Below are 20,307 nucleotides of genomic sequence, written 5' to 3' on the forward strand. Positions count from 1 at the left end.
AAAACATATATACAAATGTAAGATTTACAATAATTACAATTTAAAGTTAGATAAAATGACAAGAACTCTCATACGTACAATAAAATTCAGTAAAACACAGAGTGGTTTGTATCACATAAACAGAAACACACACACAAAAACATATACATTCTACAAAATTAAGATGATTGCAAAGCGCATCAAAAATGTTTGTACAGCACAATCAAATCCATCCAGCTTTAGCATCCGAACAATCCAATTTTATAAATATCAGGAGTAAATAAAACTAAAAACGCCTTAAAAGCTGAAAATATTGAGATTTACAAATTAAAATAATCAAAAATACTTAAAAACACCTCAAATCTCAAAAGCATTCATAGTAAAATATAAAATCAATCTTACATGCGAAAAATCCAAAAATTGTCCAACGGGCTGGAAAACATATATAATCAATGCACCAACTTATATATAAGTTTCTTCTGCCATAACATTTAAAAATACGAATTTTCAATATTTTCCAGTTGGCTAAAAGTTGACATGCCCGCGATGCAAAATCACAAAGATTCAAACGTAAACAAAACGTAGTATCAAATTTTCAATTACAAATAACTTTAAAAATAGGCCATGAAATTGAATCAAATTCACCATACAGATAGCAAAAGATGTATAGAAACTAAATATCAAAACAAAAGTACTTCACCAAGTCGATGTAAACGAATACAGGCCAAAACTTCAAAGTCATATGCAAATGAACCCCTAAACACGCATGAATCCTAAAATGCCTGTAAATCGGTCAAAAATCCTCGAATCTTCAAAAGCAAGACATCTTCACAAACCGAAAGGCCTGTAGATTCCAAATACAGCACTTTTAGACACCAAAAATCAGTATGCACAAATATATAAGCCCTTCTACACAAGCGCAACAAACACAGCAAACATCACTGCCGACAGTTACGGTTCAAGCTGAAGGCAAGGGGTGTATGATGCCCCGGGCGCCGCTCGCAGAGGGGTGCTAATGGTGGTCTCCAAACTTTTCATCCTATCACTGTGTTCCTTTCGGGGGCAGCGCCAAAAAGGTACTTTGCCCAGGGCGCCAGTTATGCTCGCTACTCCACTGATAGAGAAAAGAAGAAATATCAGTTGCCTAGGGTGTAATACTGGGTTATGCAAAGAATACTTTAATTGTACTATACGATGTAAATTCTATTTCATAAGATAAAGATTTCCAGAATAACAAGGGTGCTTCTAGTAAGTCGGTCGCTACGTGTGGGACGTATGTATCCCACCATTACCATACGGCTGGGACATATTGCTTGGCTTAAAAATCGTGCGTCAAAAAATCGCAAATGATAAATTTGCCTTAGGTATGGCATATTTGTTCACTTGGATAGAAAACGGGGTAATTTTTTTAAATTGTTAGTCAAACGGTTAATCAGAGTATTACTGTCTGAAATATGTATATATGTTTTGTAGAGTAAATCTACATAAAACGTATATTTTTATGCTGCATATTCTCAAATAATCATCTGTAAATGTCGACACCAATATGAAACGGCTCAAATTATATTTACCATTGTATGATATAAAAGTACATGTAAATTATTGTACCAAAAAATTAATTAAAGGATAATTATTGTTATTATTCTGTATTAAAATATTATTATTAATAAATTATTTAATGATTATAGAACACAGAATAATATTTGAAATAATTGTTTAACATTAAAAAAAGAGTTTAGATTTCAAACGTGATTAAAATAAAGGTCCATGACCTTGATAACAGTTACTCAAAAAATGAAGTGATATTGAAGCTTGGTTTAAAGAGGAGTATACCATTTTATGGAAGCGGGGTCAAGGAGACTCCAGGAATTTCATCGAGGTTTTTTGTTTGTTTCTAAAGAAAATAACAATTTTTCATTTTTTAGGCACGACCACTGACATTTTACGTAAGAATTCTCAACAGAAGTCAGCACGTACATCATCCATCCAGGCCCGCAGATTTTAGAGTGTATGCCAGCATTTTCCGACATTCTTCCCATCATGCAAGGGTAATTGTTATGCATCTTCATTTATTTTCATGATATCAATTCTCCCTTTTTGTTTTCAGAGAATAAAATTATCCATTGAATAACTGTTTAGCTATATTTCGATGGCGCTACTTTGCACGTTGGCACCAGCGGCAACGTTGCTGGTGCCAGACACTGAACACTGGTAGTCATGACCGGGATTCGGATCCCGGTCATGACTACCAGTGTTCGTGCCTTCGTGCTTTTTCCCATGTGTAACGTGTATACGATCCAATTTCTCTTAGAAACTCCTCCACGAAGACATCCCTCTCCTTAAGCAGATAGCCGCGTGTGGTAACCGTAATCAGATGAACCAAACCTAAACATTTCTTATATATACCAGCCTGTTTGTATAGAATCATTTGTAAATTAGTATAGTAGGCGGCGGTTAATGCAATCACGTTGAAAGGATCTTAAGTTTTACTAACGTTTATTTTATTTTAAATCTTTACTATCACTTCTTATTTTCTACTTCCGGCCAGAATTATAAGCGTTAATGTATTTATGAAAAGTTTGCCTGGCGAACACCAAGTACTGGTTGTGGCTTTAAGTTGTGGCTTTTTGCCAAGCGAGAGAGAGGAAGCAGTTAGTCGAAGCAGGCCGCTTACCTTAGAAGTTTTACTCAGTTGCTGGTTGCCTTCCAGGCCAGAGGTTTTAATCCTCTTGATAATTTTTAAACGTATTGTAGTGTTCACAGTTCTCTGTAGTACATACGGCTTCCTGTTAATATAAGGCCAATCTTCCACGTTTATTAAAGTTAAATTAGAGTTTAGTTTTATTTTTATATTTTTACGTTAGACCACAAGTAGCGGGTCTGTGTATTCCGAAGTACGGAAGTTATTGTAAATAGAGAAAAATAAAGGGTTTTGTATACCTTTCTTGTGTATCCTGTCTACTTCCCACAGTGATTGAACATAGCTTTAGTAAGCTCTCTGTTCCGAGTCAGGTCCTTGCATGTTCCCGAAGAAAGTAAGACGGAACATTGAACCTGATAGTGGCGCCCAACGAAGAAGAATAACCATGGCCGAGTTTCAAGAAGAACCTGTGCTGCCTGCAGTAGCGGCTCAGAATCCAGAAATGCCAGCTGCCGCCCTGGAAGGATTTGTTTACATCGTCCAGACCATGCGCGCTTCGATGAAACCAGAAGCAACATTTAATGGAAACTCACCGGTAACCAGTTTTTTGGAAAAATTGGATAACAACTTCATGCTCTACCCCGTGCACGAATTTCAAAAAGTTACCTTAGCTACCAGCGCTTTCAGGGGCCAAGCGCTTAACTGGTTCAAATGTATAGGCAGAAGTCTCTTGGGTCAAGCAGGAAGTCCCACCTATACTTACGAGAATTTCAAGACTGCCCTAGTAAAAGCCTTCCCTATTGTAAGGGATCGTGCGAAATTAGAAACGGAACTTTTTAGTATATATCAACAAAGAATCGAAAACCTCTCAAGCTTTATTTTAAGAAAAATTCACGTCTTCAAACTCTTGTATGGAAACCGTCCGGATCCTGATATAATTCAAGTGATTTTGCCGAGGTTACTGCCCCAAGTGCAAGACTTTATTGAATTAAGAAATCCGACTACACTGGAAAAGTTATTTGAGCTAGCAATCCAGTTTGAAAGTAGAAGAACGGCGGACATTGAAAGAAGACGCCAATATCAACAGCGAAACCAATTTGGTGCGTCACGACTACAGCAAACTCAAGCACACGGCTACGGAAGCAAAGCGAATCAGTGGGCAAGGAAACCCGAGCATTCAAAAACAGCCGGCGAACGTCGACAGTTCAATAGCAATCCAGGAAAAAAGTCTCAAGGCCAGTGGAAAAAGAAGGAAAGCACGGAAATGAAAAATAATTTAAACTAAAACGGATTTCTGCTGACGGGAGGGTGCGGAAATCCGAAGGCCAAGAAAACCCCTCTTCTTTCAAGTTAAATACAGTAATGGTGAAAAATTTGACTCTTCCGAAGATTGAAGTGTTGGTGAATAATATCCCAGCCACCGCACTCCTGGATACAGGCGCGCAGTGTTCCTGTGTGGCAGAAGATTGTTTTAGGAAGTATTTTCGGAAATACCGCATATATAATTCGGATAATACGACAGTGTTAGCGGCGCAAGGAGAAAAATGTAAGTGTATAGGTAAATTACCGCTGTATGTCCGTATCAAGGACTAACAAGTAAAGGTGATGTTTTTCATAGTAAAGAATCTGAAAGCACATATTATTTTAGGAATAGATTTTCTTTCAGAGGCACAAGCAACGCTGGATTTTAATGAAGCGTCCCTTAAGCTGACAATGAAACCAGTTCGTGCAGAAAAGGCTGAACCGCCGATGTTAAATCTTGACCACTGCCTAATGACGAGCAAGGAAGAATCCGACAAGTGGTAAGTGAATTTGCTTCGTTATTTAGTGATATTCTAGGATTTACTCAGGTTACTAACCATAGTATTGACACCGGAGATTCAATGCCAGTTCGCCACAAAGCATACCGGTATGATAAGAATAAGGAAAAAATTATAGAATGGCATATCACCGATATGCTACGTAAAAAGATCATAACGCCCATCTCAAGTAGTTATGCTAGCCCGGTGGTTTTATGTAAGAAAAATAATGACTATCCTTTGACACATCCAAAAAGGTGGAGATTCGCAATTGACTACCGTAAATTAAAGTCCATAACTAAATATCCGGTATATCCGTTACCTATTATTGAAGAAATTCTAAGGAACATAACATCCACCAAATATATGACGACTTTAGACTTAACGACTGGTTATTTTCAAATAGGGGTTAGGCCTGAGGACGTGCCTAAGACTGCTTTTATAACCAAGTCTACACTTATGCATTTTTGCGTATGCCGTTTGGCCTTTCAGGGGCGCCGGCAACATTTCATCGATGTACGGACATTGTGTTAAGACCTGTTCTTGGAAAGTCCACATTTATCTATTTAGACGATATCATTATTACTAGTGATAATCTCGACCAACATGTACAGAATTTAAGACAGGTGTTTTCTTTATTAAATGAGGCCGGTCTAAAAGTTAATGTCGAAAAGTGCAAATTTGCAGCCCCTGAATTAAAATATTTAGGTTACAAGATATATCAGAAAGGAATAGAGACAGACGAATCAAAAATAATCGCTGTACAAAAGTATCCGACTCCAAACACGGCGAAGAAGCTCTCTTCTTTTCTAGGACTTTGTTCATATTATAGGTCATTTATAAAAAATTTTCCAGCTATTGCTGAACCATTGTTAAAATTAAAAAGGAAAAAGGCAAGATTCTCGTGGACGGCCGAAGCCAATAGTGCTTTCGAAAAATTAAAACAAGCATTAACGCAAGCCCCTGTGTTGAAATTTCCTGAAAAGGATGAGAATTTAGAAATTTCAGCGGATGCTTCGCATTATGCGGTAGGAGCGGTACTTTCGCAAAATCAGCAGCCCGTGGCATTTTTTTAGCCGAACTTTAAATCAAACACAAAGAAACTATTCCGCGACCGAGAGAGAGGCACTTGCAATTCTGTTAGCAGTGCAAAAGTTACGAGTCTATTTTGGAAAGGCGCCAATAACAGTGTACTCTGATCATGCGGCGGTAACTAAATTGTACTCAGGGAAAAACTTATCCCCAAGGTTAATAAGATGGGCACTCAAGCTACAAGAATATAATCTGGTAATCAAGCATACCCCCGGAAAGGAAAATATCGTAGCAGATGCCCTATCCAGAATTAAAATAGATGAAGAAGGTAATACTGTAAAGGTGGCAATGCTCACAGCATGTACAATAAATTCCCGAGAAACTGTAATAACCGAACTGGGTAAGGATCCTGATATTTTAAGCGTTTATGAGTATTTAAAGGATCCTGAAAATTTTAGCCACCAAGATATTGTGGCGATAAGAAATAGGGCGGCCCATTACGAACTAATAGATGGTCTATTATTCTATACAAAAAGTACGAATTCCAACAACGAATTTCGACCTGTTATCCCAGCTAGTCTAAGATTAAATATCCTGCAGGAGAGCCAAAACAGCCCTTTAGCTTCTCATGCTGGTATTCGAAAAACTATCCAACGCGTACGCGAGGCAGTCTACTTTCCTGAACTGCAAAAGTTAACAAGGGCGTATGTCCAGTCCTGCCCAACATGTCAGGCAGTTAATTATATTAATTTCCGCCCGGCCAGGTTTCTAAATAGTATTAAATACGAACTTCCAAATGAAATAATTGGCATCGATTTATTGGGCCCTTTCCCAAAAAGTCAGTTAAATAAAAGTCGCTATCTCCTTGTTATGGTTGATCATTTTAGTAAGTGGACCGAAATTGTTCCCTTAAAACGAGCCTCCGCGAAATTAGTTACTGATTCTATTTTAAATAAATATATTTTAAAATACGGGGCGCCCCTAAAAGTTATATCGGATAATGGTCCTCAATTTGTAAGTAATATATTTGAAGACATGTGCCAAAAACTGGGCATACGTCATTTAAAAATGGTCCCGTATCGGCCGCAATCAAATATAGCGGAACGGGTCAATAGAAATATAGTGAAAATTATCCGTAGTTATGTTAAAAATTTTCATAAAAGCTGGGATAACTATGTCAATGAATTAGGTTACGCCCTTAGGACCGCAAAACATGATACAACGGGCAAAACTCCTGCTGAGTTATTTCTAGGCAGAAAGGTTATAACACCGTTAGATAAATTCTTTTATGTGCAACAAAGAGCCCCAGAATTTAAAATGGGTGATATAGAAAAACTAATTAAAGAAGCAAAAAAGAATACTGAAGTAGCACAGAGAAAACAAAAGCTGTATTATGACTTGAAACGACGGGGAGTAACTTATAAAGTAGGAGATGAAGTTTTAAAAATTAAGCATTCACTTTCTTCAGCACCAGAAGATAAAACTGCCAAATTTTTTCCACGATTTGAAGGACCATATGTTATAGAAAAAATAACTCACGCTGTAGTAGTGTTAAAAGCCAGAAATGGTGAAACCTGCTCCGCAAACATTGATCAAATCAAACCCTATAATGATCGTAATAAAATGAAAATTTTCAAAGATCTTTTGCAGGACCCGGCACGGCAGACACCGCAGGCACAAGCTCCAGAGGTGGAAAAACGACAAGTACAAGGGCAAGCCATTAAGAGGCAGGAGCAAGTGAAAAGAAAGTTTCCCCGCGGAAAAATTGAAGGTAGCAAGAAAAAGAAGCCGTTCCACCGTCCAGAAAAGAGAGCTCACGAACACCCCCAGAATGAAGAAGGCAGAAGGACGACGTATGCAAAGAGAACCAGGAGAAATAATGGCAACTATAACCCGGCTCTAAAACGGAAGATCTACTCATCCGACAGGACTCTCCGCAGCAAATATCGCCGAACTGCGGAAGGGCCACCAGCGACGGAGGAAAAGTTACAAGGAAAATTTGAACGGCCAGCAACGAGGTCCAAGCAGGAACACGAAAGAAGTTTCCCGGTTCCGCCAAGACCAGCTGTCATCAAACGACCAAGACCACAGGCAGAAGCGAAAAAGAAGGTATTCAAGAGTGACCGAACTGGAGAAAAAAGAAAGCATCTAGAGGAAGGCACTGAAGGGCGAGCCCGTACAAGAAGGAGGATAAATCAAACAACAATCTGCACTACCTTTCAGGACTGGGCCCAGAAAAGAATGTCCGAATATCACAAAGATAAGTAAAATTTTATGTTACTTTGCAAACTTAAGTTAATCTTTCATTCTTACTGCAAGTGGCAGATTTCAAGAAGTTTTACCTCATGCGAGGTCTGGTCTACCTTTATCGCCAAAAGGGCGAGAAATGAGTTGTTACCGATTTTGGTATTATGTTTTTCAATTACTCGCGCGTAAAACTAAAGTTGATGTATAATAGCGTTGTGTAAAGACTTAAATATTGTAAAAAGTTATTGTATAAATATTATTTAAAACATTCTGGCAAGAAAGAAGTTTTAGTCTGAAAGACTTTTTGAAATGTATTATTTCAATGTAGAAAGAATTGGCACTTGCTTTGAAAAGAATAGAAGTTAACAATGTACTACTAATGTATGTTTTCAAATGTGTAAAATTAATGGCATGTTAATATGTTCTTATATACAATGTGAACTGTTATTTTAAATGTTAAGAAATACCGTGATATGGTAAAAGTGAAAGTAATGTTAAAATTTCTTTTATTCGTGTGACTGTAAAAAGACTCAATCATGGTGAATATGTGTTAAAGGTTGAATGATGTAGTTAGGCTCTCTGACGCTACACTTCAGAGTTAGCCACTTTCAGAATAGTACCTCAGGGTTTAGAGTTGAAATTAGGGTGTGTTACGAGGTCTTGGTATGTTGAATTTTAACACGTTAGTGTTTTGATTGTAGGAGGAAGTGTTGAACACATAGACATAAACACATTCGTGTTTGGTGTTCTTTGACAACACATGTCAGAGAGCACGGGGAGAGATAACTAAAATAGTTATGAATGAAATAAGAATGTTAAGAGAAATATAATTATACATGTTACTTGCCATTTCATTGTGTAACATTTCATTAAACTAGTTTTCCTTCCAGATCTCTGGAAGGAACCAGATTTGAATAAAAGCTCCTGTTTAGATGCAGTACAGATGAAAAAAATTGTGTGTCCTGGGAGCTGCTATTGTAAAAACAAATTTCTTTCTTTTAAATTTCTAGTTTCTAGCGAAAAATGTTTGTAAAAGATTGGCCTCGCGTTAGATTCTAGAGCTAAAAGTTTTCAACAAGGTTGTTTTAGACCTCAGTTTCAAACTAATTAACTCTGGCGGGAAGTATGTAAGGATCTTAAGTTTTACTAACGTTTATTTTATTTTAAATCTTTACTATCACTTCTTATTTTCTACTTCCGGCCAGAATTATAAGCGTTAATGTACTTATGCAAAGTTTGTCTGGCGAACACCAAGTATTTAAGTTGTGGCTTCTTGCCAAGCGAGAGAGAGGAAGCAGTTAGTCGAAGCAGGCCGCTTACCTTAGAAGTTTTACTCAGTTGCTGGTTGCCTTCCAAGCCAGAGGTTTTAATCCTCTTGATAATTTTTAAACGTATTGTAGTGTTCACAGTTCTCTGTAGTACATACGGCTTCCTGTTAATATAAGGCCAATCTTCCACGTTTATTATTTTAAAGTTAAATTAGAGTTTAGTTTTATTTTTATATTTTTACGTTAGACCACAAGTAGCGGGTCTGTGTATTCCAAAGTACGGAAGTTATTGTAAATAGAGAAAAATAAAGGGTTTTGTATACCCTTCTTGTGTATCCTGTCTACTTCCCACAGTGATTGAACATAGCTTTAGTAAGCTCTCTGTTCCGAGTCAGGTCCTTGCATGTTCCCGAAGAAAGTAAGACGGAACATTGAACCTGATAACGTCTGTTTACGGTTATTATGATAACATTAACCGAATGATAACATTAAACGACGAGAAATAAATCCTTCAAAATAACAGTATAATTAAATTAGTTTAAAATAAATACAACAAGAAGTTATCAGGTATTTCTTTTCCGCCTTCGTGGTGTGGCGGTCAGCACATTCGACGCGTATTCGAGAGGTCCGTGGTTCGAGTCCCGGCAAGGGCACTGCTCCTTTTTCATATCTCTTGCTTCGAAATAACCTAATGTGTCTACAGTGGCGCCCAGAATAAAAGGTGCTGAATGATGATTCTTCACCACCAGGATTTAGAGATTAGGTCTCCTAAAACTTCAGTCGCCCTTTAAAAGGGGCGTATGTAAGACATTTCTCCCGTCTTCTTAGCATGCCTTCGTGGTGTAGTGGTGAGCACACTTGACGCGCACTCGAGTGGTCCATGGTTCGAGTCCCGGTGAAGGCGTTGCTCATTTTTCACCTTTCCTGCTTCGAAATAACCTAATGTCTCTACAAAGTATATAAATATGTACTTTCACAGAACTTTAATTAAGAAAGGTAAAAATTTGCTGACGAAATGTTCATAAAATATTTTTCATTTATGAAGTCTTCTGGAAATTTTTTGACCGGTGCTATATCCCTAATCATAATATTCGGAGGACATCCTCTCATTCACTGCAAGAGAATATGCAAATGTAAAATGTAATATTAGGCAATAAAGCAATTTTAATTTGGCGTAGACGTTTTGAGGGAATTTTGTTATTTTCCACGAGCAACGAAAACAATTTTGCACTTGCTCCTGAAGAACAGGGATTTTGCCCGATCGCTCTCAAAATCCGCGCCAAAATAAGGTTGTTTCCTGTCAAATTTTTGAAAACGCATTGTGTGGCGACCTAATTCCTTACTAGGCAAAATTTTACTTCGCATTTTTTATTATCTATTTTGACCTTATTTAGCGACTTTACTTCAGTTAAAAAAAATATTCTATAATACTTTGGTAATTTCAATCAAATTGTTGATCATGTTTTCGTATACAAACGGATGGGACTCTGTTATTTCGTTAATATCGTGTCCGGATGATAACATTGACAGAGGCTACATTAATTCGGTATTACCACTGTCAACTGGATATAACATCTAAATTCTATCTAAATTCTCGAAGGCCACGGTATTACTCGCGTAGGGTATGAGATAACCACCTCGAATTCATAAATGTTCCTTTCTAACCTTTTTTGTGAAATGGATGAGTCCACGTATAGCTGACCCTAAGGTAATAACCTTGAAGGTGAGGAAACCTTTGCCCAAATTCTAAAAATAGTTTTTTGGATATAACCGCGACGGGTTTTGTTGTTGTAAGCGCAGCCCCGATCCCCCCCCCGTAGCCGATTCATATCAGCCATAAGGCCAAACCTCGACGGGTGTATTATATCTTGCGTGAGTATTTGTGTTATTGGTTCTGAGTATGCGAAAAAGCTTTCAAATTGTTCTTCCGATATGGCGTGTTATCGCAGTTATGATGAAGAAATGCCACATTTGAGAAATTTATTGGATGTTGTACCTTCGAATGAAGAGAGTTTGAGTGAAGATGATGAAGAATATAACAGTAATCATGATTCATCTACTGAAATAAGACTAAGATATAGAAGAAGAAGATGTGGGTTGTGATGAAAATAATTACTTTATGGAAAGAGATAACAAAAGAGTCTGGAAAAAATAGAAATTCAGTCCGAATGTTAGAGTTTCCGCAAAAAAACATAATAACGAAACTCCCTGGAAATACTGTCTTTCTACGAGAAGAACAGCCCCGCCACAGTGTCTGGCGGGTGCGGCAACAGGGCTAGTACATCTCAAATGCTGGCGAACCAAAGGTTGCCAATTCATCTTTAAATGCACCAAGATGGCAAAGTGAAAAGTAAATCTTCAAGACACCTCTGTGGGAACTGGGTCAAGGCTCGTTTCTATGGCAACAGACAGCTGCAGACTAACTGGCGAGAGCTTTTCTTATGATAGACACACTGTACATGTATTTCATAAGAAATTCATAGGAGAGAGAAGATACCAAGCTCCTTTGGAAGCTTGGTATCTTCTCTCTCCTGAGTTAATTCAAACTTTAGCAGAATGCATGAGTATTTTTATCCAATCAATAAAAGAATGATTTTTCCGAGAAAGGGATGCTAAAAAGACAAATGAAACTGAAATTAAAGCTTTTATTGGACTGTTATGCATTTGTGGTGTATACAAATCCTCCCTTGTACACGAAACAGATCTCTGGGCAACGGAATAGAAATATTTCTCACAACAAGGTCCGCAAACCGTTTTAATTTTTAGATGTGATGTCTATGCTTTGATGATATTAGAACTCATCAGAGTAGGAAAAGCTTTTTTGAAATATTCTTCGAAAACTATAAAAAAATCATATAATATCGAAGAATATGTTACTATAGATGACAAACATTTAGAAGGCAATGTCCATATCAGCAAAATATGCCGAAAAAACTATTAAAATATGGTTTAAAATATCATGAAACACCCTTGGGTAAGAGATACCCTGCGCGAGTAATGCCGTTCGTTTTTGTTACGCCGGGAATGCCGGTTTAAAATGTGTCTATTGTATATAGAATTAATTCAATTTAGGCCCACCAGCGGCCGAGCGGTAAAATCGCTGAACACTGGTAGTTCGGTCCGAGGTTCGAATCCCGCGAACGGGCTGGCTGCAATGGGGTTTTCGTGGTTTTCCACATGTGTAACGTGTATACGGGCCAGTTTCCCTTAGAAAGTCCTCCACGAAGGCATTCCTCCTCTTAGGCAGATAGCCCTCGAGGCTTTGCCATAATCACACACATACATTATTCAATTTAGCAAGAATAAGAGTTTTTGGGACGAGAACCTTTGGGACGAGTTGCATCGCCGAATTCAGGGGTGCAATACCCGTGCAAAATCGGTGAAGGAAGTTCTATGTCTTCCCCAAGCCGAGTGGAAGAAAATACCACTAGCTGTCATACAAAGACTTGTGGAAAGTATGCCCCGGAGGGTCCACGCTGTAATTACCTCTCGTGGAGGCTCTACCAACTATTGATTTTGAATAAAGTTAGTTTTTCTTTTCTATCACAGGTGTCCAAATACTTATTGGTAGTCAGTGTACTTCCCATTATCAGCATAGCTTTGTTAAATAATATGAGTTGCCCTTGTAGTAAACCCTAAATAGTACATTTCCGTACAATTTTTTATCATTCCTTCAAAATGCTCTTGTGAAATTAAATTTAAAGTATTCTGTCAATAGCTGGTCGTACCGAAAGTGTGTGTGTGTGATTATGGCAAAGCCTCGAGGGCTATCTGACTGAGGGGAGGGATGCCTTCGAGGAGGACTTTCTAAGGGAAACTGGCACGTATACACGTTACATATGGGGAAAACCACGAAAACGCCCATGCAGCCAGCCCGTTCGCGGGATTCGAACCTCGGACCGAACTACCAGGGAAGTAGCGAAAGAAAATGGGTGTTGTTTATGTTGAAGAACTTTTTAGTCTACATATACAAATTCACGAATATCTTTTAGTTTAGTAACTCAAATTTATACATAATAATCACACTAAATATAAGCACAAGTAAACAGGTAAGTCACGGCTAACTCTAGCGGCGACAATATTTTACGGAACAAACATTAATCGCCAATCTTATGATACATCGCCAATAGTGTACAACAGATGCCGGCCTATTACGCTAGCGAATCATATCACTGTGCATGCGTGAAGCATTAGCCCCGCAGAACGGAGACGCTACTCTGAATCTGTAGTTACCGTGGATCGTGCGTTCCGGATGCGTAATGGCAAACCGCACATTATATTGATCAATGTTAAACGAATTTCGCTTACTGCGCATGCCCAAAAGAAAATTTGGCGCAGTTAGGACTTTGGCGCAATTTTAAAAGAAGATAAATACGGTCTATGGTTGATATTGTGTTATCTTGGGCGTAAAAAGTTCGAGGTTTTAAAAAGTTTTAAAACGTGTCAGGTTGTAAGCTGCTTCATTACTTGGAATGTAAATGTCGATTGTAAACTACCCAAATTTTCTTTTAAAAAGGATTACAAAACAGGAAACATTACAAGGTATATTAGCTGATTATACTTTTGAGGAATAAAAACGATTGAGTATTTAACATACGTTCCATTCGTATATACTGTAACAAATTAAGGATTAAATCTAGTTTACATTACTGAATTAAAGGTCAAATAAATTATTGTAAGTAATTGAAATAGACTGTTGCAATTGTAAACAGTCGATAAGACCTACATAACGAACAGGCTTGTGTAAGGTTGCTTATGCTTAGTCGCCAGTATTTTCTCCCACGCCAGCGGTACATCATTGAGCATGCGCAGTAAGCGAAATTCGTTAACATTGATCAACTCAATGTGCGGTTTGCCATTAAGCGTTCCGGATCAAGTTTAGATGTGATCCCCCAAGTGATAATAACATCCGTAGATGCTAGTGTCAGTTTGAAAATATAGGCTGTCCTTGCAAAGGGAAGTGTACGGGACGACTAAGGGTTATTTGGACCAACGGTTTTCGACTTGACGTATGCTGTGTGACGAAAGGTGCTCACATTGAACACTTGTAAAGCTTGTAGGTATAACTGTTTGAATTGTTCTTTCATTTCATGTATTAATTATAATTTTAAGTTTTACGTAGTAAATACTACAAAGCGTTAAACCTCATTTAGAAAACATTTAGAAAAACTCTGTTCTTCTTTGATTTTTGTTCATACAAGGGAAAATACGCTAAGAAACACGGTATTATATTTTGATTTAATAATGTAAGAGGCTTGCTGTTTGCGTTTAAAGTGTACAGTGAACAACCGTATATTAATATGCAAGATTAATTAATGAATTGCTTTGTTCTCATAGGTTGTCCAACCCATGGAAGTTAAACCTCATGACGGCTATTTCTTCCGATTATCCGGTGAACCGGAGGAAGGACTGCCCAGCACACGGATATTCGGTGTTACGCCTGTTACAGGAATCGTTTATATTAGAGATGAAGTGTCTTTAGCCAGAAGTCCGGCCAACTTTTTCAAACTACAACTCAGTTGGAGAAGCAAAGACAAAACGGACAGAAGCTGCAATATCTTCCTGACGGTTTTAGATGCTGGTTAGTATTATTATTGCTTAAGCTTTCCAATGTGCAATGAGATCGCTGCTAACTATAATATGTAATTAATGTATAAGGTGTTTTCTCCCTCCGTCTAGCATGCTTTCGTAGTGTAACGGTGCGGGATCGAGAGTTTCAAGGTTTGAATCCTGGAGAGGGCACTGTTCATTTTTCACTTCTCAAGCATAAAAAAGCCCTAATGAATCTACAAACGTTTATGAATTTATGCTGTTCTCCTTAAACAAAAACTACGACTTTTCTTCTTTATTATAGATACTTACAAGCCTATAGTCCTCATAGGCAACCGCTTATTCAATTACATATTATGCCTTCAAGAGAGAAGAGAGAAACGTAAGTAATACAACATGGCATGATTCTTTTTTGATGCAATTTAGTTTTTGATATGATTTGTGCTCGGTCTCCCAGCCGATACGGTAATTAGTGCCTGTACAGTAATCAGTAGCCCATCCGGTATAGCAGTTAGTGACGAAACGCCGTCGCATGGACCTCCCACCTAAAGTTCTACACCAATCAGAGTTATGTCCATGCGACGGAAAAGAATCTACCAACCACTACCGGCGGCATTCATTGAATCAGTGATACTAATATTACAATGCTAAATTGAAAATGTCATCTTTACAATAATTGTTACATAATAGTCCGTATGAAAAAATATACAATCAATTAATTATTACATTGTCATGGATAGGATCTATGCTGTGGAGAGTGAAACTTATATATTAATCAGTCTCTAAACCCATGTCTACTTCAATACGTCATAACTTCGTGTTCTTACCCGTTACACACCTAATGATGTGTGTCCTTAGCAATTTGCACACTATTGTTGCAATTATCCACGGAGTAGGCCAGTCACATGAGTTTAGGCATTGTATAGTTCAATAGCCCAAAGTTTATGATGTTTCTATGTTCATATAAATTGGATTCTAAGTTGACTTTTGATAAATTCTAAGTTCATTGTTAACGTAAACACTTGTCCACTTCGATGCATCAGAACTTCGTGTCCTTAGCGGTTTGCACACCTCATTTATGTGTATCCATAGCAATTTGTACACTATCTCCCAGTTATCCACAAAGCAATCAAGAAATTGCAGTTGGGATGTTCACAGTAATATGTATACTATTATTATTCACAGAAGCAAATGTTGTGTAAATAATAACTTGGCTCCTAGATAAAAAAAAAAAAAGCAAATAAAAAAAACTAATTCTTAATTTTTTTTCAATACAATTCTAAATTGCTCAAAACGATAGATTTGTTATACAATTTCAGTCTACACAAATTGACAGGTGTTCCAACAATGTATAGTAGTTAGTGACCGTGTCTGCCATATCTATGGTTTCCGGACTGGAATCCCGGAAACCGAAGGCATGGTTGTAACTGTCCGTCCCTTCATAGGAGGCAGAGGTGGCCACCTGTTAGGTGCTTCCATCATGAAATGGCCAGCATTTCAGACCCTTGTAGTTGCCCATAGCTAATGGCTATTAAATAATGCGCCGGGCCATTACATATTAAAAACAAATGGTGATCCATTTTGTATCTCCAGTGATAATTCTTTACAGAAAAGGGTCAATTGCATTACGGTTGAAAAGCATATCGCAGATTTTGATACGTTGTGTTAAGCGAATTTTTATCAATTCATGCAGAAACCAAATATCGAGCTTCTTATCAAATCCAGTTGTTATTTTTGATACAGTTAATGTTTTCGCGATCTCTCGCACAGTTATGTGACGATTCGACTCAATTATGACCTTAATCTTGTTATCATCAATTCCGAAAGTTGACCATAGTGAAATATCAAGTGAAATATCTCCAGAGCGAAATTTTTTGAACCAATTCTGACACATGCGTTCCATTTTAGCAATCAACAAGATAAACTTCCCATATAGCCACATGAGCCTCAGCCACTTTCTCGTATTTATGGGAATATAAACATAAAATATGTTGTAAACGTTTATTTTTGCACCCCGTTTTTATATGCATGACAAACTAACAATTATGAACATAAATATACGAAATTTGATTCTACAGCAAGATAAAAATAAAGTGTCAGCTCCCACCTCTTAAAAGAAAAGAAAATATAACATTCACAGAAGAATATTAAAAAGATCATAACACTATTTATTTGTGCAAGCCGAAATTTTTTTCTTGCCGCCATTAATATAAATTCGGATTTCACTTAACTAAAATCATAGAATCTTTGCAATAAAAAGGTAATTAAATTGTCCTCGCGTGCATAAAATTACCTCGGAAGCGACCACGGTTGGCCCGTTGATGTAAGCTATTAAAGAAAATCTTAGAAAACACAACTAAATAAAAATACGAGTAGCAAAAACGGCAGATTTGTAACTTGGTTTGCTCTGGGTAATATATACCTTTTATTCACTACTAGCGGAAGCACCTGATGCCAGTTAAGTAAGATTGAGAGTAATGCATCTAACAACAGAAACGATAGTGCAGTAATCATTCTGTGATAACAATGCAAAAATTCTGATTCATAGTCATACATTTTACAGTCTGATGCGATATGGAACCCACATAAACAATTTCGATAGATAAATAAGCTCATTTTGTCGCATTACATCAGTAATAAAGGCAAGCAGTTTTTGATCATTTTCATCTTTCTAATCAAACGGTCGTAAAAGCTCAAGTTCCATCTAATATTTCACGTATATTTATTCAGTTTTAGTCGATTGAATGTTGCAAAAAATGGATCATAATGGATCAGAAATCAATAACGCGAACAAACACACAAACAGACATTCTTCTTTGTACGTATAGGTTTTGTAAAACTTACAAATTTTTGATTACCAAACTACGATTTGAAAGCGAGCAGTAACAACACTTTTCCAGATAAAGCACTTTTATCTCCAACGCGCGAGACTGTTGCCACTCGAAGAAATGAGCTTGAAAATTAATGTTTTCAGAATTTTTAATTAATATCTAATCCGATTAAAGTCGTACAAAGATGGGAATAGAAGAAATGGCTTCCCACGAATTTTTGGAATCGGGTATAATGTATTTAATGTTTCGCAATGCTATTTTTATTCCATCGTAAAACTTAGAGAAAGTTTTTATTAACAAATTCTAGGATTTGAAAGCGAGCAATGGCACCAACTTTCGAAATAAAGCAGATTTTCATCTCCAGTTTGCGAGACTGTTGCCACTCGGAAAAATGAGGGCGAAATTGATAATTTTTCCGAATTTTTAATTAATATCTCTTAATGTTTTTAATTGTTTTCTGGAAAAAGTGGACGTTGACCTTTTCCAGGACCCAGAAAAGAATTGTAGAAAATTTGGTGACGATAGCTATAGTAGTAACTGAGTTATTAGAAAACAAACAAACATACTTTCTTCTTTATATACATATAGGTTATCATTTATTCACTTTTATTGAACTATTTAATTTAGTATTCATTTAAATTCATTATTTATCTTACTTTTTGCAGGTGACCCAAGAACTGTTTGTGGTGAGTACAGCTGCATGCTATCATACCCTTTTTTAATTTTAATTTTTATTTATTTATTGTTAAAAAAGATGATATGAACCCTATTGGGTTCCCAGTTTATGACTTTTCAAATATTACTATTCGTTAGGTCTTGAACCTGGTCACCATTTCCAATCTTGTGCTTTACACGCAAATGCGGAAACATGTTTCTCGAGTTGTGGAAGAGGAGCCCTGGATGGATTTTGTAGATGGAGATCCCAGTCTTCGGCCACGCTCATTTCCGAGTACGCGACGTGTTCGCCACATCTGGAAACCTGTCCCGATGGTGTTTGTGATGAGTTGGAGATGATGGATCCGTTTATATGTCCCCAAGATTGTGCAAGTAATTAGATATATTTTATTATTTTGTAAGCATGTAACGGGTGGCCATAATTAAACTGACAGTGCTCACAGTGTTCTGTAGCGCGATCTATTTGCGAGAATGACGCCACATTTTGTAGAAAAATTAAACAAGACGGGGGACGAAGGATTCCGCGAAAAAATAAATTAGTTCCAAAAGTCACCGCTAGGGGAATATTTGGCGCTGTGTGATAGAAAATAGAGTGTTAACAAATGCAAATCAATACGGAAATGACCTTTTATTTTGCATTCAAATGAGGTTCAATGTGGCTGCCGTTGTTTTGGAGTACATATTGCATTCAGTATGCACAACAGCAGAAAGTAACATGTTTGCCGGAATCTCCCTTACAATCCGTGATATGTTGTCCTTCAACGTAGCCAGGTCCTGGACCACTCCTTGATAGACCTTGGACTTAAGGTAACCCCATAGTTAGAAGTTGCATGGGGTAAGATCAGGCGACCGAGGTGACCATGCAGTTGGAAAGTAGCGGCTAATGACTCTTTCTGTTGTGAATTTCTGTCATAGCATCTGTTGCACCCGTACAGCAACGTGTGGAGGGGCTCCATCTTTCATGAAAATGATTTCCTCAAGGTCCTGTCGGGGTAATGTTCTCATAGAAGAATGGACCTACGATAAATTCCGCTGTGAACCCACACTAAACAGTTACCTTTGTTGAATGTAAGGGAATTGCTGTGACTGCATGTAGTGGTTTGTCATTCCAAATTCGGCAGTTCTGGGTATTCACAGTTCCATTCAGGTAAAAGTGGACCTCGTCTCCCCATAAGATTTTCCATGGCCAAGCATCATCCACCTTCATTCTGGCAAGAAAGGTGAGAGCAAAAGTCAATCGCTTCTCACTGTCGGGGTACAGTAACTCCTGTCCCCCCGGGGGTCGACATAGAGAACTCTGCGAAGCTACTGGTTAGGATCTGTACCTAGGCAGTCTCGGCCATGGGGGTATAAAATTTATGAACTTGGTGGTTCTGAAGGCTCTGGGAAAGGTCACTTATTGGCCGACCTCGGAGTCTGGCACGTCCTAGCGCGGCGTGGTTCTAGTAACCCGGGGGTCTCCCCCGGGGTCGCTGGGTAATGTCCCGCTGCTCTCCTGGAGGGTAATAGTGGAGGTTGAACCTCCACGATGTGCCCAAAGGGGGAGTAGACCTGTAGTAGGCTTAGTTCCCGGAACAGGGAAGCTAAAAACTTATTTACTTACTTACAGTAACTCCTGTACACGGCTGAAATTGTACGGATAGAAGTTGATAACTTTCGTAAGATTTTCCATACCGTACTATAAGGCATATCGATATTCCGAGCTACTCCACGAGCGCTAGAGGTGGCAGCAATATTGTCTGGTCCTCTGTCGACAATCACCGTGGCAACTGCTTCGATTGTATTCTGTGGTACAGGTTTTCGTCCTCTGCCTGACTGAACCTTCAGAGAACCTGTTTCCTCAAACGTCGCAACCATTGCTTTTAGCCCATTAACTGACACAGGACCATCACCTTTACGCATTTTTTTTTTTTTTTTTTTTTTTTTTTTGTGTGTGTGTGTGTGTGTGTGCGTTCTAAAAGCGCGAAGAACGGCTGACGCGTTGCACTAGTTGAGGTAAAAGAATTTGACCAGTAACGCAAGCTCGACTAAAGAAGGAGACATTGCACATGAACTTTGAATCCAATTGATTCGAAACGTAACACATTGCCTTTTAAAACCCAAGGTTTTAAACCAAACTGAAACCTCTAATACTCTGTTGGGAATTCTAAAGATATACTGTTTTTAAATGTTCTGATATTGCAATTTTTATCTTTAAATTTTTGCGGCTTGAGTGCAAATAAAACGATGTTTGATAATAAAGCTAACAACAGAAAAAAAAAAAAGAATGCTTTAGTAAAGGTAAA

At 37.9% G+C, this 20,307-nt stretch overlaps 1 protein-coding gene and 1 non-coding gene across 2 annotated transcripts in view; both read left to right on the forward strand.

The window, feature by feature from the left end:
• The window catches only part of LOC118190652 (proto-oncogene tyrosine-protein kinase receptor Ret-like), a 169,918-nt gene that overhangs the window by 87,498 nt on the left and 62,113 nt on the right, over nucleotides 1-20,307 (forward strand). Inside the window, exons 7-10 of the mRNA XM_085826739.1 lie at nucleotides 1,905-2,027; nucleotides 14,304-14,547; nucleotides 18,013-18,033; nucleotides 18,161-18,394. Coding sequence (XP_085682865.1) covers nucleotides 1,905-2,027; nucleotides 14,304-14,547; nucleotides 18,013-18,033; nucleotides 18,161-18,394 — 622 coding nt within the window. The remainder of the gene's footprint in view (nucleotides 1-1,904; nucleotides 2,028-14,303; nucleotides 14,548-18,012; nucleotides 18,034-18,160; nucleotides 18,395-20,307) is intronic.
• On the forward strand, nucleotides 9,798-9,870 carry TRNAA-CGC (transfer RNA alanine (anticodon CGC)). The gene has a single exon. It is a non-coding gene; the product is annotated as a tRNA-Ala (tRNA).

The sequence above is a fragment of the Stegodyphus dumicola genome, chromosome 11 (genome assembly GCF_044657685.1).
Source record: "Stegodyphus dumicola isolate Sdum_Otavi_A_Nest chromosome 11, ASM4465768v1".
In the NCBI taxonomy this organism is placed as follows: domain Eukaryota; kingdom Metazoa; phylum Arthropoda; class Arachnida; order Araneae; family Eresidae; genus Stegodyphus; species Stegodyphus dumicola.